At 38.2% G+C, this 25,649-nt stretch overlaps 1 protein-coding gene and 1 long non-coding RNA gene across 3 annotated transcripts in view; one reads left to right on the top strand and one right to left on the bottom strand.

The window, feature by feature from the left end:
• afg2a (AAA ATPase AFG2A) overlaps window positions 1-25,649 on the bottom strand; it is a 114,126-nt gene that overhangs the window by 8,305 nt on the left and 80,172 nt on the right. For both annotated transcript variants that reach the window (XM_028008746.1, XM_028008745.1), the window contains exon 15: window positions 11,666-11,830. In XM_028008746.1, coding sequence (XP_027864547.1) covers window positions 11,666-11,830 — 165 coding nt within the window. The remainder of the gene's footprint in view (window positions 1-11,665; window positions 11,831-25,649) is intronic.
• Window positions 9,878-11,787, top strand: LOC114139090 (uncharacterized). Its single transcript, XR_003594379.1, has 3 exons — window positions 9,878-10,038; window positions 11,160-11,218; window positions 11,649-11,787. It is a non-coding gene; the product is annotated as an uncharacterized LOC114139090 (long non-coding RNA).

The following is a 25,649-nucleotide window of genomic DNA, read 5'->3' as shown; positions in this document are numbered from 1 at the left end:
CCTGCGCTGAGGCCACACTGTGTTATGATTATGTCTATGTGTGGGTGGGTGTGTGTGTGTGTGTGTCTGTGTGTGTGTGGGGGGTACATTTGGGCCTCTTCTTTAGGGGGGACAAATTTGTTTTTGCTCTTTATTCATACAAACAATAAAACACCACATTTTCCCCTGGCTTAAGGAAGGTAGAAATGGCATATTTACCAAACACGCCCACACTGAAACGGTTTGGGTGTGTGTGTCTGTTTAGTAAAGTCAATGCAGGTAAGAAAAACCCCCTTGTGTCATTAGAGCTTATTTAAATAGATTTTTACTACCTGTTTAGCCTTTAACAATAAAGAATATAGACAAATCCCCAGTAGCGCAACTTGAGAAAACAGAAATGAACTAAGCACACATTCCTACTGAAATGTAACTGCTATGATAAATAAAACCAAAGGAAAGAAATAAAATTAAATAAACTAAAGGAATGGTTAATTTGCATCAAAAGCAAAAGACCAGAGGTATACATGAAGGAGTAGCTGCCTTAAAAGAGCAACATATTACCTTAGTTTTTGTTTTACTAGATTAAAACAAAAAATAAATTATTAAAATTGACATTCTTTGTATCTTAAGTTAGGAATTAGTGCTTAGCTTTAATAACGGTAATCATAGATCTCCATATGTATTCTCTATAGCACTAGTGTTTCAACTTGTTAATGAAATCACAGTTTATAGTTTACTTCTAAGTCCCTATAGACTACTGTTATAAATTCACCAAAAAATAACCAAACAGCCAAGGTGGTCTATGTATACCACTAATGCCTGTTGATGCATAGTGAACACATATCAAAGATCCTAAAGGAAGCACACACATCTGCCTTCCTTAAATGTTGTCTGTTCTTGTCTTTCCCCATTTAAAGAGTAAACTTAATTCCTTTATATATTAAATTAAAATTGTATTTTTTTTATCTAACTTTACCAAATTAAATTTAAGAGCATTCCCATTCTTACTGAATACATTTAAAACATATTAAACCCATAGTCTGTTGTAAAACGTATTTATTTGAGGCCCCTGATGGTCTTTGGACTCTAATTCTGGTTTCTCTTTTCAAAAACTTTAATGGTCAGGTTTTAATCTTAATACAGTATAATAAATTAATCACATTTTATATTTTTCCTTCACTATATTTTTACTCTTGCCCTCTAGCTTAGGTTCTTTCTCTCTTTTTTGCCCATTTTCTACCACATTATTATAAACTGCGTGTTGGGCACGCTTGATGGTTCATATTTCCCCGAAAAAAAATCCAATTGGTTCTTCACCATGTACTTACACATAAACCACAGCGCAGGCTTTATATTTTTGAAATGTAAAATTAGGGCCGAATGGAAGCCTCCTCTGATCCATGGCTCTGGTAAGGGCCAAAACAGCCTCAGAGCCTGAAACAGAAGGAGAACTGTTTTCCTTTTTAAACCTTTATTTAACTCTGTCAACTAAAATAACATATTCACGCTGTCAGGAGCCAAAAGGCCTGTGGGGTGGAAGTGAACTGAGGGGTTTGAAGAATTCAGGAAAAAGGTGTTAATAGCTTTTTCCTCGCTTCCTTTGTTGAACGCTGATTGTGTTTTCTTTATCAGCAGCATCTGTCTGAGCTACTATGTGACTCTGTCAGTGGTCAGCCACAAGAAAATAACACACATAAGTCCAGACAGTAAAGTGTATTTTGGAGAATTGCTCATACATTCCATTACAGCTGACATATTCATTTGATGGTTATATTATGTGTTCCTCAGTGATCCTGCAAGGATTATGTGGCTATCAAGAAAGGAAGGATTGTATTTCTTCTTGTATATTAATGTTGCACATTTTGTACCGTCACTATTATTTACACAATGACACGTTTTGTGTTTTCTTTTTCCTTCTTTCTTTTAGGAGCTTGTGTCCTTGGTGATAAAAATCTTTACAACAACAAATACCGGGCCATAAATCAGACAGACAACACACAGAGCCAGAGGAGGAACAGCCACAACCACAACAGGTGTTACGGGGAAACCATTTGTCTTCCTGTGAGAGTGGTTTTACTTGTGCTTGTGTGTGTGTCATTATATAAGACTTTATGGTTTTTAATTGTTGGGAAAAAAACTTCTGGAATGCCTGGATGCCTATTCAGACTCAAATTCTCTAAAAGACACGAGTTCAATAATATAAATTCAATATGCAACAACACAGTATAAAGTTCAAGATTATACACATTTGTGTTGCTGAAAGCAGAGATGCTTTCTCAAATTCAACTGTTTTTTAGAAATATTCTCAGATCAGACTTGGACCAAAGTGATCAGCTATCATGACAAATTATTATTAATAGAGCTATATTAACCCAACTTTTAACATTTTTTTAGCAAGATATTGAATTCAAATGTACCATTTACCATTAAAAATGGATTACCTAAATCTTCAAAAGAACCTACGTGCTTTAATTTTGTAGGTCATAGTTTATATTTATTTATCCTTGTGCTGAAATTGGCTACTTCTTTTTACACAGTTCTTCTCCTCAGGGTATCTGCCTACAAACCCTGTTATTACTAGTATTATTATATACAGTATATGTTGCTTGACAGCAGCATGGGGTTGTGCTGCACAAAGTTGTGCAGCCAATCAGAAGAATTCATACATCCTAAATACATGTCTCAGCGAGCTGATCACACTGACTTTCAGAAACCTAGAAGATACTTTTTAAAAAATAAATTAAACTTGAAGGTGGTCATTATCATGATGCTGCAACATAAACAGGCTATTATGAATCATTAACAGCCTACGCTCTGCAAAAGTCCTTGGTGATTACTACAAACGCACCGTTTAACATGACAACCAGTTATTTATATACACTATTGTAACTCAGAGGGGTCATGAATAATAATTTACTTAAATAATCAACACTTACCAGCGTAGTTTAACCCCTGATTACATCACACAAAGAATTTATAAGGTACGAGTTCCAGGATGTCAAATCTGAGTTCAGTCTTGAGTCTTTAGAGTCCTGTCCAAATCCAAGTCTTTGATTCGGAAACTTAAATGTCTCTTTACCGGCAGGAAGATTGGGAAGATGGTAGGGTGGGAATTTATTGTATTATTTATCACAAGAAACTTCTCATTATAATAAGAGATTTGATTGATCATTTTAGTGATAAATTTTGATTAATGACTTTTAAAACACCCCAAATCTGTCCATAGTGTCAGAAGAGTTAGTTTTACTATTTTCTGCACTGGTTGTTCAATAAGAGTATCAATAAATATCAATACATATGCATCAATTGCATCAATTATATGCAGTTGCTGTGTGCAGTGTGTAGGTTTTGTGGTTGGTGCCCTAAAGAGCACATTAAAATTGGTATGTTTTTAAAAGCAGTATTTGTGTTTGTATCACTATGGTTTCTGCCATCCAGAAACCATACAATTGCCTAAAACAGAAATAATAAATAGTACTTATCGTTACTTTTACTGTTATCACAATAGCAGCACAAAGTGGTTTGATAAAACTTGAATTCCATAGAGCCCACTCCTAGTAGAAGGTAAATCTATTCAATATTTAATATCGAGCATCCTGCATTTCAACAGGAAGTTTTACTTGCTCTTTCAAGTGTTTTGGTAAAAAAAGGGTTAAAGGAACCGTTGCACCACTGGTTGTTAATGGATGTTAATCACGCATGTCCAAGAACACCAAGTAGCTCTGCAGAAAAAAGATCTTCATGGAGTCATGGTTGAAGTCATCCATGAAGTTTTATCTTTTTGACATAGCTGAATGGAGCTCAAGGTGCGGATGTTGCAACATCGTGAGATCACGTGCGAAAGCGCCCAGCAAGGTTGGTGCTGCCTGCTGGTTATCACCACCTCCATAATATCAACTTCTACTTCTGAGCTAAACCTGGCCATGCATGGGAATCTTGTTTTTTCTTCCCCTTCCTTTTGTCAACAAGTTGTCAATGTCTGCCAAGAGCTCATTACTGCAGTGTTTTTGCACTCTGTTTCCTAGAGGTCACATGTCAATCAAGCTCCATGGGGGGGAGATCCATGAGATCCTCATCTGTAAGTGGTGGCAGATATTATTTCAGTCTTCTCAGATTCTTTTTTGAAAAACTTATAACATTAACAGAAAAACCAGAAAAATTAGAAGAGAATATTTTTCATGCTAATATGGCATAAACACAGTTGAATGGATTTTTAGACGATTTTTATATCAAAATTTTTATATATTTCTTCAAACTCAAACTTTCAGAGTTCTCCATACATTTTCAGTCCAATATAAAAGTTTACTCTGATATCAAAGTTTACTGTAGATATTTCTACATAGACAGATGGCAGATAGATGAATGATTGATGGTTGGATGGATGGATAGATAAAAAATAGATGAAGACTTGTATAAAAGATGGATTTATGGATGTATGGATGAATGTATTGATGGATGGATGGAAAGACAGATGATTGATGGATGGAAGAATGGGTGAATGAATACACAAACAGATGGATGAATTGATTCTTGTCTCCTTTTTTGGAGTTCAGGGAATCGCAAGAAACAGTAAAACTCAAAAACATTTTGTTCACAAATCAAAATGTTTTTGATTTGTGAACAAATCAAAGACATTTTGATGTAGCTGAGGTCTGCTTGCTGCCGATGTCAATATTAAAAATGAAGGAAGAAAAAAAAAGAATTGCTGAAAGCTGATACAGCCTTGGTTTTTCAACAAAGCAACAAATGAGGCCAGAACCAACTTCATTTATCTAACAGGGAGCAATAATTCCCTAAGGTCTTTTCATGTTAGGGCTTGAGAAGAGAAGAAAAAAAAGAGCAGCACAGCATCACACCTTCTTTGAGGAGCAAGTTTAGCCTTTCTGTTTCTTCTTATTCTTCTAACAGCACTGTGATTACAGTATCAAATGTTGCTTCTGTTTGGAGGACTTGACGACAGAGGTGAGGAAGGAGAGCCGGGAGCAATTTTCTTGCCTGAGTGTGAGTTAAAATCTGTTGTGGGTGGAGGGGTTAGTTAGGGGGAAGGTGATGGTTGAGAAACCAGATGTCACTCCAGGCAGGTAGGAAGACAGGTGAATTTTTTCTTTTCTTTTAGCAATTTCTAGCTCCGAGGAAACAACAAATGTGTCCTGATGAATGACAATCTCAACCCCCATCTTACAACTCAAACTCTCTCTTCTCTCTTACAAGTCTGAAATGCCAAGAATGTAATAAAAGTCGAACCTTCAGGTAGTCAGACTGAAGAGTGAATTGTTCTGAATGTACCTATCTGCACCACCTAAACATAGATCTGGATACCGGGCACATTTATCAGATTACACTGAATGTAAAAGTCAACTTCTCAAAGTTTGAGGCAGTAGTTCTCAAGCGGAAAAAGGTTGACTGCTCCCCTCAGGTTGGCGGTCAGACTGTGCCTCTAGCGGGAGTTTGAATATCTTGGTGTCCTTTTCACAAGTGATGGTTGGATGGAGCTGGAGAAGGATAGATGGATCAGGGCCTTGTCTGCCCAAGTCTGTTGTGGCGATGAAGGAGCTGAAAAAAGGAAAGCTCTTGAATTACTCAACTATGGTCAGGAGACATGGATCACAAGTGAAAGAATGAGATGCCGGATACAAGAAGCTGTATTGAAATTCCTCTGTAAGGTGGCCAGGCTCTGCCTTAGAAACAAGATGAAGTACTTGGAGTAAAGGTACCTTATTTTGGAGGTTTTCCAAGCATGTCCCAATCTGAGGAAACCCCTGCATACACAAAGAAACTACGGGAAGGACTATCCCTTCATACTGGCGAACAGCTTGGGTTCCAACAAAGGGGACTGGAACAGACCCAGAACTGTGTCTATATATACCTCTGGTCTACAAATGGCTTAAAATTTCCCATAATGACATTGGTAGAGAAGCAACATCGGAACAAGTCCAGGTCTTTTCCTGGGCCAACTGAATCATACAAACCAGAAGAAAACCAAGTCTTAACTATTCCAACAATCAAAGCCTTCACAAGACAAGTTAATGCTGCAATCTTTAAAAAATCAGCTCCAAAAAGAGAGGAGAAAAAAATGTGAAGATCACAAGCCACCTAGCTCATCCAGTTTGAGCTGAGAACACGGTCGACTGCTGCTGTGGCTCAGCAGCACAGCTGCCAGCTGAGTTAGCATACAAAGTCAAACATAATAGCTCCCAGCTCAGTCCCACAGAGAAATTTGGCTATTCCTGGTATTGTAAAGTTACATAACTTTAACATCACAGGCTAACATGTTACCAAAAATAACTAAAGATGTAAAATGGAACTAAATATTTATATAACCTTAAGTTTAAAAAAAAAGTGGTCTTTGAAGAAACGTAAATTTGAAGCTTTTGTTTAACAAGGTTTTTCTTGCAAGTCAAAAGAATCAATCCTCACATGAAATGTCATTATTCTTCTAGGGTAGAACTAACATGAAGGATTTGGTCTTTTTGACTGGTATGGAGTGATGAGCTTTAATTTCAACTCGTCTCTGAAAGATAACATTCTCAATTTAGGACACATCTGGCAATTCTTTATAGAGCAATGCTTCATATTTTACCTCCAAATTTTCTTGTGATACAGTCTTGTATCATTTTAGATATATAAAAACTTTGGCATTTTGACTTTGCGTACCTTACAGACTACTCTGATAACCCCACATATTCAATATTTCATAGGGTTATATCTCACTTTTCTTGTATCTAACACAAAATGCTCCCTAAAGCATGATAAAAAAAGGTTTCATTCTTCTTAAATCAAGCTGAAAAGTTTAGGCCCTTCTGTCTTCTCATTTTGACACTATATCACTACATATCGGTGGCAGATTGAGGTTACTTATATGGCCTCCCTAAATCCTGAAAGTACAAACTCTTCCCCCTGTTTCTGACAGAGCAATCCCCACCCAGAATTCAGCCTAAAGCAAGCGTACACCTGGAGGAGGTATGCTGCAAGAAACCAAAGCCCCGCTATCATATGTTGTGTTTGACATCAGGGTTTCTGGTGTAGTGTCTCATCTGTGGAATGGAGTTGTGCTGTCACTTGCCACTGAGTTCTCCAAGCTCCACAAAAATTCAAAGGCATGCCACAGTCGAGCCGATAAGAACTAGGTAGAATGGAAAGCTGCGTCTCACCTGGGTGGGCATTATATTTTACATGCTAGCGCTAAAGATCATATTAGATTAGACGAAACTTTAAACTCGCTGATCGCTGAGGGGAAGTTTGGGAGAAAACAGGATACAGATAACCAAACAACACGGCGCTGGAGATAAAGCTGTGTTTACAAGAACTGAGCCCTGAGGGACAAATACAACAAATGAGCAAGTAAATAAACAAGGATATCTCTAAATGGTATGCAACGATCGAATGGATGCACTTTTACTGTAAGTTGAACCAGAAAACTGCAGCATTTCAACACACACTGGAAACCATCACAACGTTTACTGGCTTGCTTGAGAGACTCAACACATTATGCTTCAAAATATTGCATTTTCTGAGCTCATAATTTATATTTTATAGTGTAGAATGTCTGGTTTCAAGATCAATCAATCTTCTATGTCTTTAGTCTCAATCTAATCCCTACATCCCAGCATACTCTATATTTTCTATTGTCTCTTTTCTGAACGAATCCTAACCATTTCAGCCTTAATTCTCCAGCTTTGAATTATGGCCAAAGTGATCTGGGAACGATGCCAGAATTGATACTGGGCCTGTAGAGCATGGAGGGATGGGATCACTGTTTTAGCTAACAGCCCCCAAAAAGTAGGTTGGATCTTACCAAAGGATGGTATGAGACTAGCACCAGGAAGATTAATTTTGCCTCAGTATGCATGGATGCAATTGGAATCAGAAATCCGTAATATTTTGCTGCACATGTACTTCACTACTTGATTGTAAAAACTAAATTAAAAACAATAAAAAGCAGCATTTTAAGAGTTTTGCAGCTGGTAAGCGTAAATGTTAAGCTAGAGAGTAAATTCAACATGATGGTATTTAAGGTTCAGTTTCTGTGATCCAAACAAACCTTGCTCCTGCTTTGTGTCAGAGAAGTGCATGAAAGCAGCAAGCAATCACAGATTTTTTTTTTCCTCTGTGTAAAGCTGCATTCACAAGTGTATCTAACAGAAACAGCCATGAAAACAGTTTTTTTTGTTACAGAAAAGGCATCAGAGCAAATGACTGTGCTTCTGGTTGTTTTGCATGCATGTTTCAGGACCTGTAAGACTTCTTTTTCAGGTTTGTGACCTTTGAAGTCTCAACATACAGTGGGTATTTACGTCTAGGTGCAAACATGCTGCACATTTTAAAGTAATATCTTTCAAGTCAAACAGAAAATTAAGTATAGCTCGTTTTTAGCATAAATACAGTCTTGCGTCATAAAAACATGATTTGACAAAAACTACTTCACTCAATGGGAGTGCATTTTTAAAAACCAAACTGTGATGCATTCTTCATCAAATAGTTTCCCAGCTGCTCAGAATCTTGAAGCTAGTCTTTCGTGGAGGACAGTAGCAGTGTTTCTGCTCGGCACAATGTGAATCATGTGGCAGACAAACACAGAGGAACAAATCTTCTACACAAAAGAATGTTTGTATGATTACTCCCTGTCCACAGTGAGATCACGAGGGCGTTCAGTGACACAGCACAGACACGATGCAGACATCATGGAAAAAAACACTAACATCCCTCTGGAGTACCAGAATCGCTTATCTGTATTCTGGAGTAGTAGAAGGTTAATAAGCTAAAAGATGAGGAAATAAATGTAAATTTCAATAATGCAAACTTGCATCTAGAGATTTATTTGTCAATAACAAATTTATACACAGTGCCAGACCTACAGTAATAGGAACATAATGTAGGGAAAAAAACTGCTTGGTGTAGTTCAGAAATAGTGTTTCTGAGCACTATTCAGAAACACTATTTCACAGAGGAAACTTTTCTCTGTGAATAGTTTGTTTATGTTTTGAAGGCGGCAAAGAGTGTGGCAATCATAACTCTTGTGCAAATATTCAAAACTTTAGTGCATATATAACCAAAAAGGTTTGCACACTAAAGGGTCTAGATGTGCATGTTTTTCCTAGTCTATTATGAATGAGGTATATTAACATATTTTGAAAGTATAACACTTAAAGAAATCAGTTTAATTAATAAGAAGCCAAAGATCATGAGTCATTTTAAAACATGTATAACTGAAACAAAAAGAGCCTTTTGAATTCTTACATTTGCACTACCATATATATATATATACTGTATATACCATATATAGCTGTTTCTCTGTGGAAACTAATTTTTACACCAAGATTATGAAACAGATGGAACATTTTTATTTAAGAAAGGGAACAACCCAAAATCCATGGAAAAAGACACAACAGAGTTGATCCCATTAATTTGACAGATTACCTAAAGCAGGAAGTCAACAGCCAGACCACTGAGACGACCATGGGCGGTGTTTGATAGCGTACATATAAACATGCTTTCTATCCTTTCTCCAAATGAGAGCAGGTTTTATCACGTTATAATTTCCCACTGTGGTGAATTACAGATCTATTAGGTTTTCTTTTAAATCTCTGCAAAGAACACCAGTTACCTCACTCTACTGCACTATAACTCGTAGCATACAAAAAACTGTGTCGTGAAGAGGAAAAAGACACATAAAAGTTGCACTTGAATATAAGTTGCAGTTATTTAGAAGTTGTCAAACATGAGGAGGGCCAATACGGTCATATTGTCCATGTTAATGATATGACCCAGTGACACATGTTCAGTTACCAGATTTTCAATAAACTCACAGAAAGTGCTGACCCTTGCTTGATAGCCTACCAGCAGTTTCTGACACCTGATATCCGTACTCTGATAGATGTTTATGTTACATGAAGTGGTAACACCAAGAACCATCTCCGTGGCAACAACTAGGGCATGAAAACCTAACAGCACCGTTGGCAAGCCTCTCCCAGCAGCACGTTCTTCAAGCACCCATCTGTGAACTCGTTGCTTTCGCTCTGGCTTTCAGACTGCGAGTAGATTCCTTCGCTGGTGAAGAGGGTAATGTTTACTTCTTGGTTCATGCCAGTCAGTATCAATTAACATTTAATGCATCGGTGAAACGACTTGACACACTTCAGACTCCAGAAAGATAGGTTCTAAAAAAAGGGGTCTGGTTCAACGTAGCCAAGTCGAGCTGCTTTGATTAGGTGATATTGAAAAAAGGCCAATAGTTCCTCATTCCGGACATGGAAATGATTATAAATATCTAAACTACAAAAACAAAATAGCAAAATTGAGAAATAATTATGGATGCCTTTCAAAGATACTCCAACTCTTAAAATTTGATAAAGTTTGTGGTCTAATCTTAACACTGCAAGATTCCAATTACTCAACTGTAGTTAAAACGATTTCTTGTTTTATTTTGTCAAATATTTTTCTTTGTACATTTTTATTGTTCACAAATGCCATTGTACATTTTTGTTTTCTGTTCTCTTCTGGAACATTTTGTTCAGTCATATTCTTTTGAATTTTGATAAATCATTCTCATAAACGTGGAACAATTATACCACAAACACCTGCAAGGAAGAACTGGCTGCACAAGTTTGCATTTATTATGGATTTTCTCTGATACTAACAGGGTCAAGATCATATGAATAGGCTTAAATATCTAGATACACTGAGCTAAATATTTTTATAAGGGGTACTGAGCAACACAGAATGTCCTAACTTGAAAAGGTTACAGCCTAGTAACGTCTGGTTGATAATCATGATTGGCTACGGCGGGTAAATTAACTTTGTCAGCAAAAGAAGAATTTGCTTCCCTGAAATCATTAGAAAGATCAAAACTTGGGAAAATTTAAGAACTCAGAGAAGATCTAAGAGAGAAAAGTGTAAATCAGCACCACTTGGGGAAGTTTTTTGGAGCCATTTTTAAACAACTGCAGATTTCAGAGTTGTGGACATAAGTACAAGTTGTCTGAAAACACTGGGTCATTGGGAAGGCAAACACACAATGAAACCAGTTCCGAGAGAATAAAACAAACTCAGACCTCAACTCAACAGAACATGTGTGCATAATGTTTAACCCTCTCAGATCCAGTGTTGTAACATTATAGTATCTCTATTTTAAAAAAAACATACAAATATTGACTTTTGTCCTGTGTTTTTTTGTTATCCAGGCTTGGAGATCAAACCCCTTTGTTCAGTTTTGGAATACTATTGGATAGAAAACTTCCATGTGAGTTCCACAACGTGAAAAACCTTTCCTGAGAAAGATCTCTGTTAATACCTCTGTACCAGATTGATCAAACAGGAAGAAAGTAAAATGTCTTTTCAAATTTGTTGGATGATCAGTAAAATATCTAGAACATGTACATGTAACATTTTTGGGGCAACATTTATACACAATTCAAAATCATTTTAGATTACATTTAATATTACATTTTCATTACAATTTACCTTACAATTCTCTAAAAATACTCCCACAAAAGCATCAACAAGAACTTTCTTTTTTTAAACTAAGTCACTGTAAGAAAACTAAGCAAATTTAATAAAGATTATTAATTCAGCAAAAATTAATTGTCATTGTATAATAATTCCAGCCTAGAAAAATTAGGATTTGCATTAATGATCAAAAGCCACAAATCTTATTGTTATTTCCTATAAAGCATGTAGATTTACTCACTTCTGCTCCTGAATACTTGTTGGTCCGAGTGACCAGCTCATCGAGGGAAACGTTCTCTGCTACGGGCATGTTACGGAACTGTAGGGAAAATATCTCCCGTCTGGTCGGACCGTCAGGAAGAGGAACATAGACAATCCTGTCAAGGCGGCCTGGACGCATCAAAGCCTGAGAAATAATAAAACAAAATTGAGTCAAATTCTTTGGGATTTGTGGAACATTCCACATTTTTCCAAGTTCTCCAGCTGTTTATTTGTGACTTAAATTGTTAGGATGTGACCTCTGACCTCCTTAATGGTTGTTTGTTATGGTGAAGAGGTAGAAACTGAAGCTAAGACTCAGACAACCAAAAGGCTGAGAAGAAAATTGTGAAACTGAGGTTTTCAGTAAGGAGACAATGTGGATGTTATCTGATAAAGCCCCCGCTTCCTACAGATCACATCATGGTGACCCCAAAACAGTCCCAGAGCACCCAAAGCCGCTGCTGTCTCACTTGTCAGACGTCATTAGGTGGCAGGCGCCTCTCAAGCCCAGACAGACAAATATGGCCCGTCTACTTTCGCTGTCCTCAGCCTCGCAGTGACAACCTGTGGTGACGAATGCATTCTGACAAGCAGGATGAATTCAGGATTAAAAAAAAAATAATAATAATTTTGGTTTTTAACTGAACACAATTGAACGCTCAAGGAGTTTCAGCAATAAATGAAAAACAATGAAAAAATTCGAAGAGTGAGTGGATCTGAGGGTCTGGATCTGGGCCAGAGAGGCCAAACCGAGGCCACACTGGGGCCAAACTGGGGCCAGTGAAGACGAAGCAGGAGATAGACACAGACGCAAGCCAGGCAGGAGGTCACGTCAGAAGGGATCAGTGTAGGCTGGAGGAACTGGAATGGCAGCCTTAGCGCTCCTTTTCATACATCATGCTGCTGCTGTTGTTGCTACTTTACAAGTCTTTCATGAGTCTGACATGGAGTTACAAATTTGCAATTTCACCATTTTAGCTTATCGTTAATAAAAAACTTCCCAATTTTTTGGTACTTGAAAAACATTCAAGGCAGGTAAACAAAGTGTGAGATGACATGAAGCCTTTTAACATCAAAGATAAATCAACAAAAATGTCAGTGGAAGAATAAAAAAGATGGTTCGATTTTAATAATAATGTAACTGTACTCCTTTTACATATTTAATAACATTTGAAGAAATATTTCTTTAATTTCCTAATAATATAAAATAGGACATTAAATCTACCAGGGGTATGAATAATTCTGGGCTCAACAAGATCTTGAGGTGTTGAGATCCACTTAACTCAGCACTAATGTAGCAGATAAATGTTCATTATGCATGTATGTATGTAAGAGTGTATTTTCTCACAATTCCATTATTCTAATCATAATTATACTATTTTGGCATTATGAGGAGAAATTGCTGCTTTATATGAAGGTGATTAAATCACAGTGGGGATTTATAATATTTTTATTCACATATTACAATAAATTTCTTATGATAATACATTTGATTTATGGTTGTCACAAATTTCAATTAATGATGTGTAAACAAACCAAAACTTATTGTCAGGATTGTTAGTTTTACTATTTCTCCACTGTTTCTTCAATGAGAGTATCAGAAAATATCATTAAATGCAGTTTTCTGATACAAATCAGTTTTTATAATTTGGAATGTTTTGCAAGAACAATATTTGTGTTTGTGGGGCTATGATTGATGTCACGAAGTCAGAGCAAAGCAGTTACCTACAACACAAGGGACAAATAGTTTATAGTAAACACAATAGTACCACAAAATATCGTGATTAAACTTTAAGTCTACCCCTAATATCGCATACATTTGTTAATATTGTGATTCCGCCTCATACACATAATATTGAAAGGCTAAACCTGGATTTAATTATTCTGCAGATACTTTAGGATTTCCAAATAATTTATTTGTGGAAACAAAAACAGGATTTTTATTTTTCTCAAGGATATTGCTTAAATTTCAAATGGTGATTTTAAAAAGTACCGTTCCATCGCCTTCTGAGCTGATGCACTGTTATTTTCCTTATAGGTAATTATTCGATTGCATATAATTCATAATTTGCTAATTGATGCAATTGCCTTTAGAGCTGAACGGCAGCAGGAGGTGAGGACAGTTGGGAGAATATAATGGAAGTTGAACTAATTTACCTACAGGCTCAAAAACTAGAAAATTCATTGCAGGTAAATTGATAAAAATAACCCAGTTTTTTCAAGGCTTGCTTTATTTTTTCCATATAAACTGTTTCCAGTGTACTCTGCCAACGGACAGCTTCCCTGCCTTTTATCTCCTGGTTTTCCTGTGTGTGTCTGTGGAACATGAGGTGACGGAAACCGTAGCTAGGCTCTGGTAACCACAACAGGGCCACGGCTGACAACACAGCCATGGATCATGAGTGGAAATTCTCTTGTTTTGCATGCCTTCGTATTATTCCACTGATTTATTTATTACTGGGGGAACTTTTCTTTATCAAAACCCGAAGGATTCCAGACTTGGTTTGGTTTGCCGAGGTGATTGGGTGCAGGGGAGGACTTCAGCCTGTTCCTGTTTGTCACAGCAGGTTGAGCCGGTAGCAGTGAAGCGTGCTGCATTATGCGGAGGACGTGCCAGGGACACTTCCTGAGTTGCCCTCTCTGGAAGTAACCGGCGGCTGCATGCCAACACAAACCTGCTGACCTCCAGCAAAACAGCCCTCATAGAGCGCAACTCCCAAGCATTCTGGCAAGCAAACGCAAACAGACAGAAATCCGTCCTTTTGGTCTCTTATTTTCTGGTTTCAATGTGAAGCCTGCTGCTTTATGAGGCATTATGTCCCTTCTAATACGAAGGAGACGAGCCTGCAGCTTTCCGGCGCTCCCAGAAAGTAGAGCCGAACCTCTCAACTTTGAGACTGCTAAACTCATCTGACTGCCCTGCAGGGGAAAGAAAGGCCTTTTTTTCCCCTTCCCTCTCAGCAAGAGCACGGGGCCAATCCATCACTTAACAACATACACTTCCTGCTCTCAAGGATCAGGGGGTAGCTGTGGTGGCGTGGGGTAAGAAGAGGAGGAGGTAATGGGGGATCCTGAAAGATGGATACTTGGCATGTCGGGCAAGCGTTGATGGGCTTTTTTTCCCCACCTTAATGGTATGCTTCTTCCACCTGAAAATTTGGCTTGACTGGCAAGAAGGGAGAAGGAGGAAGGAAAGAAAAGAGACAAAAATAGCTGAAGGAGTTAAGAAAGCCCACTTTAAAGCACTGGAGGAGCAAAACCCTGCAAACAAACACAGATAAGTAGCGTGAGATGAAGCAAATCCCCACATATAACTCGAGGTTCAACAAATTCTCCGTTGTTTTAACATGAGTCTGCATGACAGATTGCATCCACCTCATTGCACCACTGACATGATAGGCACCATTACACACGAGCCATTAGTAATTAGAAATGCCCCCAGGTAAGAAATACCAACTGGCTTTAAGTCAACACTGAGGTTCACCATCAAGTCTGGGTGGGAGCAGTCAGAGAGATTTTCTTTTTATTATGTGGCAATAAAAATAAAATCATGAAAACGTTGCTGGGTTTGGAAAAGGCTATTCGAACTCACCAAGAGAAATAAAAAAAAAAGAAGAAGAAAAACAGTCATCTGCTCTCTCTGCGCCAAGTTTCACTGCCGATAACAACAGTAATCATTCCAGGAATTGCAATCCTCCTCAAGAAGTGATTACCCCCTAATGACAGACGACTTCCTATCTGTGAAGGCCAGTGCCTCTCCTTAACCACCAAGGAATGCTGGGAATCTTCTGCTCGGAGCGCTGCTGCTCCTGCAGCACATTCTTGGCCAGCTTCAATTTGACCTGCAGAGCGCTGTCTACCCACTGTTTACAAATGGACGCCCACGCCATCCAGGTGTCTTATTCTTAGCTCCACGACGACATGGTTACATCAGGAGCGCATCTCTGTTGCAATCACAGCAGGAATTAAAATCAATAAACAGAAAACAAAGTCGGAGATACTAAAATTCCAACCTTATCTTTGTTGTTGCTTTTTTATTACCAAAATAATAACAGGTTGTCTGAGCAGAGCGGCCTGCCTGGGGAGACGTGAGTTGACTTTGTTCCCCGCCTGCAGGCTTTCGCTGCATGCGGTTTCCTAACCTGTCAGTCCGCAATCCTTTCAAGCCGCCATGAGTCATTCTGACTCGGTGATGTCTCGTCTTGGATTCAGGCAAAGCTCACTCCAAAAAAACATACAAAATAAAAAGTAAATAAAAACACTCAGAGCACAATGGCAACTGAAAACTCAGGCAAAGGTCACCAAAGTTTGTGATGACTTTGGAAATTTTAGGGGAGGGCACCGACTAAACGCTGACAAATGACGACTGTTGTGTTGATAACACTTCTTCAGGACAATTTGTGAAGCATTAACACACAGAGCTATTTTGTAGTTTTTTTCATAAATTCAGATCGATGTTTGTGTCCTTTTAGTTTCTCAAGCGTGCAGCAAACTCATGCCACCTTTTGTAAAATGGTGCTACATTTTACAAAAGGTGAAATGCGTCATATTCAACATGAAGCATGCCTTTCATAGCAAGCATAATGTTATTACTGCATCAAAAACGTGTGAGGCAACCGTCACATTTATCTGACATATGTTAGAGACCAGGAATTATGAATGATGTCTCTAAGTAATGCTTTTAGAGAGAACTTCAAATGTTGGGAATATTAGCAAATTATCTCGAACAAAATATGAAATAACATATACTTTAATGTACTGGAAGTATAAAATACTTCCATATTAAAAAAAATTTGATTTCCCTTTGCAATTCTCAAAAGTAGTTTGTTGGTCTGGAGAACATAATGCTAAGCTGGAAAGGAATCAGCAATGACCGTAGAGATGCTACCTCCCATCTCTACCTCTCTATCAAACAATCTGGGAAGGATTTTAAGGTCATTATTAAAAAAATGAAGTCCGTAGCTTCTCAGAAAGCAGAAATTAAAAACAGATAACAGCTTTCCCAGAAGTGGATGTACCAGTGAGGTCAGACTGCAATTTCTCTAGATATTTAAAAATCCAAGAGCTCCACTTCAGACTCCGCAGGCCACAGGTGGCATGTTAAAGGTTCAAGGTCATGACAGGACAGCTAGCAAATGACTGAACAAGCATGGCCTGTTTGGGGAGGTTGAAATTCAAGGTCTTTTCTCTCTTACCAGAATATGGTCGCATCTGATCAAAGCTTAAAACCAAAGGAAAAATGCTCTGATTTCTTGCAAGTATAGCTGAAGCGATTATTCATTTTAATCGTATTAATTATTTAAATAATTGTCAACTAATTTAGTAATAGATTAATTGTTAAGTGGAGTACACAAACTTAAAAAAATTGCTGAAAAAACAACACACACACACACACCCCTACTTATATATATATATATACACTGCCTGGCCAAAAGAAAAGTCACCATCTGGATTTAACTAAGCAAATAGGTACAAGCCTCCTATTGGATAAGAACTGCATAGGCGATTATCTTTCAGCTGGCAACAAGTTATTTAACCCCAGCTGATGCAATGAATAACTCCTCATTTCTTAAACAACCATGGCAAAAGACACATCCTGTGGTCGTGGAAAAGACGTTAGTCTGTTTAAGAAGGGTCAAATCATTGGCATGCATCAAGTAGAGAAAACATCTAAGGAGATTCCAGAAACTACTAGAATTGGGTTAAGAACTGTCCAACGCATCATTAAAAACTGGAAGGATGGGGGGGAACCATCGTCTTCCAGGAAGAAATGTGGTCGGAAAAAAATCCTGAATGATCGTGATCGGCGATTACTTAAACGTTTGGTCAAATCAAATCGAAGAAAAACAACAGCAGAACTCAGGAGTATGTTTAATTGTGAACGCAAAAGCATTTCCACACGCACAATGCGAAGGGAACTCAAGGGGTTGGGATTGAACAGCTGTGTAGCCATAAGAAAACCTCTAATCAGTAAGGCTAACCAGAAAAAAAGGCTTCAGTTTGCTAGGGAGCATAAAGATTGGACTCTGGAGGAATGGAAGAGGGTCATGTGGTCTGATGAGTCCAGATTTACCCTGTTCCAGAGTGATGGGCGCATCAGGGTAAGAAGAGAGGCAGGTGAAGTGATGCACCCATCATGCCTAGTGCCTACTGTACAAGCCTGTGGGGGCAGTGCTATGATCTGGGGTTGCTGCAGTTGCTCAGGTCTAGGTTCAGCAACATTGTGTGCCCAAAGAATGAGGTCAGCTGACTACCTGAATATACTGAATGACCAGGTTATTCCATCAATGGAATTTGTCTTCCCAAATGGAACGGGCTTATTCCAAGATGACAATGCCAGGATTCATGGGGCTCACATTGTGAAAGAGTGGTTCAGGTAGCATGAGACATCTTTTTCACACATGGATTGGCCACCACAGAGTCCAGACCTTAACCCCATTGAGAATCTTTGGGATGTGCTGGAGAAGGCTTTGTGCAGTGGTCAGACTCTCCCATCATTAATACAAGATCTTGGTGAAAGATTAATGCAACACTGGATGGAAATAAATCTTGTGACACTGCAGAAGCTTATTGAAACAATGCCACAGCGAATGCGGGCTGTAATCAAAGCTAAAGGCGGTCCAACAAAATATTAGAGAGTGGGACCATTTTTTGGTGGCGACTTTTATTTTGGCCAGGCAGTGTAAATATACACTTTTGTCAGTTTTAGTTTTAGGAATGCTATGTAATTGCATTTCAGGCTATAAAGGGTTTATTTTCTTATTTAAAAAAGGAAGTGAATTGTTTGGTTTCATATTTTAAGGTATTTCTAATATTGTATAAAAAAGGTTTAAGTGGTTAAATAAAAAAATTGCAGAATTTGCACCTTTTTTTAATACAATTAATCGATTGTCAGAATAATTACTAAAATAATAGTTAGTTACAACCATAATTGGATTTTTTCTGCAGTTTTGTACAAACTCCAATCAAAAAACAAAAGGCATTCATCCTCAACACAGTTGTCCAGGGTTTGACCTCTGACCTCTGGATCTTTGATGCACCTTTCCTTTCTCTTTGCTCCCTTTTCTGTCTGATCATTGTGAATAAAGGCCGCTAAAGTAGAAAAAAAACTGGGTCATGGATGGACATGTGAGAGTTTAGTAAAATCATACAGGAAATAACTACAAAGAGCTATTGCTGCTAGAGTTGGTTCACCATATCATAGGGTGTACTTAGTTTTTCATTTTTGCCTTTGTGCTTGATCTCTGTTTAATAAATAATGGTAGGGTTGAATATTCTTGTGTTTTTGTGTACTACAGATCAGACTGAAATACATTTAGAATGTGATCTTAATCAGATCGGAAGATTTGTAATAGAACTTTAATTAAAGCTGTAATTAAAAACATCAACCATTTGGGAATCAAATAAGAATTGTGTCCCTTGAGATTCCAGTGAAGGAAAACATGCCATGAGCTCATTCAGTTATATCACATTCCACAAATAAGATTTACAGTGGCCATCGAAGGTTTTTCGGAGCGCATCGCTCCACAGAGATGACATAATTTGTGCATGAGGCCTCGCTGTCTGCATAGGGACACCAGGCCTGCTTTATGTCAGAGCCGAATCCGATGCGCGAAAGGATCAGAGGAGGTACGAGTGTGCAGAGAAAGAGAGAGTAAATCACAGGCAGAGGGGAGGGGACGGCAGAGCCGAGGGGCCTGAGAGCGACGGGGAGGGAGGGACCGGAGTTGGCAACAGTCAAAAACATGAGAGGCTTTCACTCTGGATTTTGCCCTTGAGTCAAACTTGCATCCGGCAGGCGAGGCCACCGTGTCCAAGAAGCAAATAACTCTGGCGCTGTTAACCCGCTGCAGCCCCACATGCTCTGCACAGCCAGGAGCAAGCCGAGATTTGTAGTCTTAAAAAGAGGCATAAACCATGGGAACAAGTGAAAACTTCTTACTCTTTGGTGCTGAAAAGGATCTAATATAGAAGAAGAATTATCAACCACTTACCCGAAAGGTTCCTCCAGCAAAACACACATTAGAAAATATCAAGTGATTATATAAAAAATACACACTCCTGTTAAAATGGTAAGTTTTTATTAATGTTTAAAAAAAAAAAAGAACAAAGATAAAACCATTTTAAGAACATTTAATGTGATCTTTAACTTGTTTATCTCCACTGAAATACAAGCTGAAATATTCCAGGGAGAAAAATAAAAAGATTGGAGTCGATCACTTAAAGTCCCGCTGATTAGCCTTCCCTAAATGAAGCTCGATTCTTCTAGTAGGACTTTATTACATTTTTTTAGTAGCAAAAAGCTGATGGGAGCTTAAAAAAACATCAGTGATCCAAGTTATCAGCTCAAATAATTTCCAACGGATTAGACGCACCATAAAACATGGTGAAGACAGAGATCATAAAGTAGGGAAAATATGACACCATGAAGAACTAGAGGTACCTTTATGATTGATGAGGAGATGAGGAGAAAACTGGTCGGGGAGGCTGCCAGGAGGCCAGCAGCAACAATAAAGCACCTACAGGAATTTCTGGCAGGTAAGTTTTGCAAAAACACATGAAACGGCTCCCAAAACCATGAGGGAGAATGTTTTATTGGTCTGAAGAAACAAATGTGCAACTTTATGGCCACACATCAGCAAATATAGTGGTGCCTGGTGGTGGCAGCATCATACTCTGTGGCTGTTTTTATTCAGCTTTTAACTGGGCATTTAAGGGTAATTGCATACAAGAACAAAAATGTGGGGGCTGCAGTAAAAACAAGTTGTTTTTTTTGCATGATCTCCAAGAAAAATGAAGTGGGAGGGGCCTATAAATATCTTTTAGTTCTGCGCTGTAGTTCTGAAATATGAAAATTTTGTGTCAGGAAGAACTTTGCTCTTGTTCTTGAAGTCACAAGTAAAGTAAGAAATGTATGAGCATCCAAATACCATCAATGTTGGCACAAAACTTTGAGACTTCTGCTGGAAAACTGGAAACCAACACAAACCTAAAAAGATGTCTACTTTTTTATTGAGTTGTACTCGTCAAGGGTCACATTAAAAGTGGGAAAAATTCTGAAATGATCTCTTGTGGTGTTCAGACTTTTCATGCTCTGTATTACAGGGATTTTAGTCAGTGTTGAAAACATTTTCTAAAAAGACTTTTACGTGTATGTGGATGCATTTCAAGCAAAGCAGATAAAACTATATGATAATACTTATGTATGCAAATAATTAAATAGTGCAACAGAAAGAAGTGACAAATTATACCTAAAGGTAAAAAATATAGTCCTCATATACTCAATCAGAAGTTTAAACTGTCTAAAATGTCATGTAGAATCTTAAATATTGTCCATTAACTCATTCACTTTATAGACAAAAAAAAAAGAAATCAACAAAGCTCCAGTTTTGCACAAGGTCTGTGTGATTAAAAGCTTATTTTCTTGCCAAATGTGCTTCATTTTTTTCAACTCTGCTTCGCTCTGAGATTTCAGCAATTAAGTTCTGGAGCGTACTGTTACTGTTATGAAAATAAGACTGAAGCTGTAATAAAACCAAAAATTTCCTTTAACACATAATTATTTGGGTGTTTGTTTAAGTCCTAGAGTGTCAGGCATTCAGATGTTTTATTTGTAAAAAAAAGAAAAAAAAGAAAAAAAGTGTGGTAGCAGCAGGGAGTCTGGCTCCAAACCTCAACACATCTTAGTGGAATGTGTGTTCCTACATACGAAAGAGCATGCATTCATAGCACGGCTGGGCAAACACGCTCATTACAGAATCAGATGTCACACTTCTTTTACCTTTCATGGTGTCGGTGTGTTTCTGAGAACCCCCCCAGGTGAAGGGGCTGAAGCAAGGTGAGAAGATTCAACGGCAGCTGTGTTGCTGCTCGTTTTGAGAGTTTGGGGCGGAAGGGTGAAGACTCTAGAGGCAAGGGCCTCACGCCCCTGCAGCTGCCCCGGAGGCCGCAGTCAAGTTCCTGAATCTGTCAAAACAAAGCTGAATGGCTCGCCCTCACACTTCTACGGAAATAAAATTGGCCAAGGCCAAAAAAAACTTATTTTGATAGGAGAAGGTAGATGTTGTGTGTGCATGTCTAAGGAGGAGGTTGTCCACCCAAAAAGGTGAAGAAAAGCAGAGGAAATTAGGCCGAGGCCATGTTGAAATGTCGACTCATTGGAGCCCAAAATAAAAACGCAGTAAAAGTAGCTGCCATAAAACACATGTATGTTTGCTTAACAAAGAGGCGTTTCCTGTGAGCTGTCCACAGTTCGCAGTTTAACTCTGCAGGACCTTTGCTTTCGGTGTAAACTCGCCAGGTCTGGTTTCCATAATATGCCCCTGAGCCGGTGGGCACCCTGTCGAGCTGCTGCCTCAAACAAATCAGCAGTAACGGCCAGTGATCAGCATTTTTCCAAAAACACTTCATCTCGTTATGCATTTGGCATCCTCACGCATTTACTGCTACTGTTGCCTTCATTCACGCATACTGTAAGCGCCTGCATTGTAGAAATTGTGCTGGATGTAAGTAAAAACTAACCTTTAATTTATTAAAAGTTTCTTTAAATGACTTTAAAGGAATTTTCAAAACATTAGTCGTGCTACCACAATCACAAAAGTCTCAACAAAGGGAACGCCACTATAACAGAAAACGAGGGGGTTAATTTAATAAAGTTTAATATGAGTGAGTTTATGGCAGATAAATGCAAACATGCACCTGTAGCGATAAAAGTTTAAGGTCCTTGTTTGGGTGACTCAGTTCATGAAAACTCCATTATGCTCTTCATGACTCACATCAGCCATTAGAACAAGGGTCCTCTTTATGCTTTATCACAGCACACCCTGGCCCACAACATGGACTGTCCAGATGCAGCAATATGCTAAAAACTTATTTTACAGTAGAGAAATGCTTCTACTTTAGAGACCTGCGTCCAGATGGAAACAACCAACCTATTTGGGTTTATACAGTGGAAACCGTGGTATTCACAGGGTTCAGGAACATAGCTGCCTACAAATAGCTAAAATCTGCAAATACTTCAGGCCCCTTCACATATTAACGTTTCTAAATGACTGTTTTAATAGTTCCAACATTAAATATTCCTTAATGTGCTTTAATAGACACGGTTGAAACCATCTTAGCAATTCCACAGAAACCAACATCTAAAGTCTTTCTTATCTCCACTCTTGGGGGTACAGCCAATCAGTGTCAGTGGTTGGCTGCTTTGCAAACACATGTCATTTGGTTCTTGGTATTTCAGCTTCCCAAGTTACATTTTCTTTCAAATATTTTAGATATGCTCTCCAAAAAAAATCCATGAATCGGCAGATTTTCTGCAAATGACTTGGAGGTACGTTTAACAGAAAAGTCCAGGAAGAGGTGGGGGCACCACTGCACTGGCTTGTTTTGGACTCTCTGCTGCCACTAAACTTTCAACCAGGACTCCTATACAATACCACAATACCACCATAGTGGTAAAACCACATTAACCAAACTACACAAGTTAGTTCACGCTCAAAATCTCCAGAGTTGTGAAAGTCTATCACCCCAGAAAAAGTCAAAAAGACCATCCAAATTCTGGATTATTTATTTATTTATTTATTTTTTTACATTTTACATCATAATAGGTTATAATCCTGGAACTCGTAGTTTGCTTTCCAATCTCAATGATCTAATGATGCATCGATAATTCTGGAGTTTATTTAGGGGTAACATCAACATTAAGGCCTTACACTTGAGTAGTTACTGTATTTTACACTGCAGAACTATTTTAATAGATAAACTTCACAAAGAGAGTCTTCACTAAAGAGTGAAAACGTTTAAAAAGTACAACACGTCAGCGACACAAACTCAAAGGAGAGATTATCCCCGAAATCATTCTACTAAATCTTTATGCTTAAAATAAAAATATCGACAGTTTAATTCCAGTAATCTAGCCTGTCCTAATGCAGTTCGTATCCATATTCTGATGACGACTCGCAATCATTGTAATGAAAGTTTCCCTAAAAGAGTTAACATGCTGCATGGAGACAAGGCGATACAGCTTCTGCAGGTTAATGAGAACCACTCATCTACACTTTGCTAAACAGAAGACCAGTGTGAAGTTGGGAGAAAAGTGGCTTTTATCACCAGTCGGCTGCATGGTTTTGGTGGTTCAGGTTGCCTCTTATACAAAGTGTGACTCCTGATAGTAACTGGGTTTTGTGTCTCAAATTTTTCTTGAAGGAGGGTTGTTTAATCTTTCACTTTAGTTCCTGAGTTTTAAAGTTTTGCATACATTTCCAGTGTGTTGTCTCTTAATTCCCAGTAATTATTTATGTTATACTCTATGAACCTCCAATACTTTACAACAACTTTATAGCTAAAGATTGAGACCAGGGTTTGTAACTCTCTAAAAATGTACCCAACTGATTTCTTTAAACTGCTTGCTAGTTAGCAAAAGTATAATTAAAACCCAGGGTGATATTCATAATGAAAAGTCCTAGCATTGGATTTTACTGGCACTTTTAAACTTTGCATTTATTTGACTTTATAGGCTATATTCTTGCTTTCTATTCCCAGGTGATACTAACATTTTTAAATTGAGCAATTTTTTATTATCCTTTCTAATGGCTTCTTCTGCATGTTTTCCAACCATTATTTTCCAGAAACACCCACATTTCCCATCATAACACACATACACAGAAGCCCCTCTTGCCCTGAGAGACAGACCGCAGGTGCCAGGCCCACCTCAGGGTCCCTGCCGTGCTCTCGTTAGGTCTGGTGCCATCCAGGCGGCTTCTAACACGCAATCCTGAGTGCTTTGTGTTTCTCTGACAGGCCTTGTCGTCCTCTGCATGTAGTTGTGGAAGAAAAGGAAAGAAAAAAGGAGGAATTCAGGGATTACTTCTTTGGAAAAGTTTAACAGAGCCACAAGGCTGAGACTCACCCTTTACCTAAAGTGGCTTAAATGGACCATAACAGTATATTTATTTCACTTTGGAGATCATTTGCAGCAAATTAAAATATCCTTACTGTTAATGACGTAACATCTAAATATCTTTACATTAAATTTGAGTTTTGTCAGTCTTTTTCCATATGGCATTTATGTTATTTTATTAAAAAAAGAGCACAATTTTAATTCATCCAAGCTATTATTGCATCAAATCAGAAAAACTAGACACTTTTCAGGTAAATTACCATAAAAAAGGTGAAAAACATCTGGACTGCTGTTTTATTGTGTGGCCTAAAGACAAAAATTAATGTTCAGATCATGCTTTCTATACGAGATCATCACCATCAATACCAATATCATCTCCAAGGTAACAACACAATCATGAACCTCCGTCTGGAGCTCTTACAGGGAACCGCATCACCACCTTACTCACAAAATAAGAGTAAAAATACCATCTATACACAATAAAAAGGAGAGGAAAACCAAGTGGTCACATATGTTGCCACTTGCAAATCCTGAACGAAACACCCACATACAGGCACAAACACAAAGGAAAACACAAACAGGCACGTTGCTGAGTGACAGAAGCAACTCGGCCAGATCAGTTTCCACTTCCATGAAATGTAAACATTAGCTTGTTTACCCTCATCCTAGGATGATACAAGCATGAGTGAGAAAGAGGAAGCATGTGTCTCTTCAGACTAATAATGGGAGCATGTCCTTAGAGCAACACAAGACAAGGAACAGGGGAAAAAAACACAACTAAACTTTTAACAGATAGACAGATAGGTCTACAGAGAAAAGCATGAGTCAGTTATAGTGTCAAAGTACAAGCATTAGGAGATAAATCATAGAATAACACAAAGTTGCCCCTCTTTCACCTGTTCCTGTGTATTGCCTGTCAGCTGGCTTAAAGAAGGCAACTCCACATTTTTTTGTACATTGCAAAAAAAAGACAAATTTAAATGTTAAGAAAATAGACATGCTTTGACTAAAGGAATACCTCAGATCTAGGGGAAGTGCAGGTTTAAACTACATTTGGCAGATATCT

Source organism: Xiphophorus couchianus, chromosome 23 (genome assembly GCF_001444195.1).
Source record: "Xiphophorus couchianus chromosome 23, X_couchianus-1.0, whole genome shotgun sequence".
In the NCBI taxonomy this organism is placed as follows: Eukaryota; Metazoa; Chordata; class Actinopteri; order Cyprinodontiformes; family Poeciliidae; genus Xiphophorus; species Xiphophorus couchianus.
This window is presented reverse-complemented; position numbering and strand designations above follow the sequence as displayed.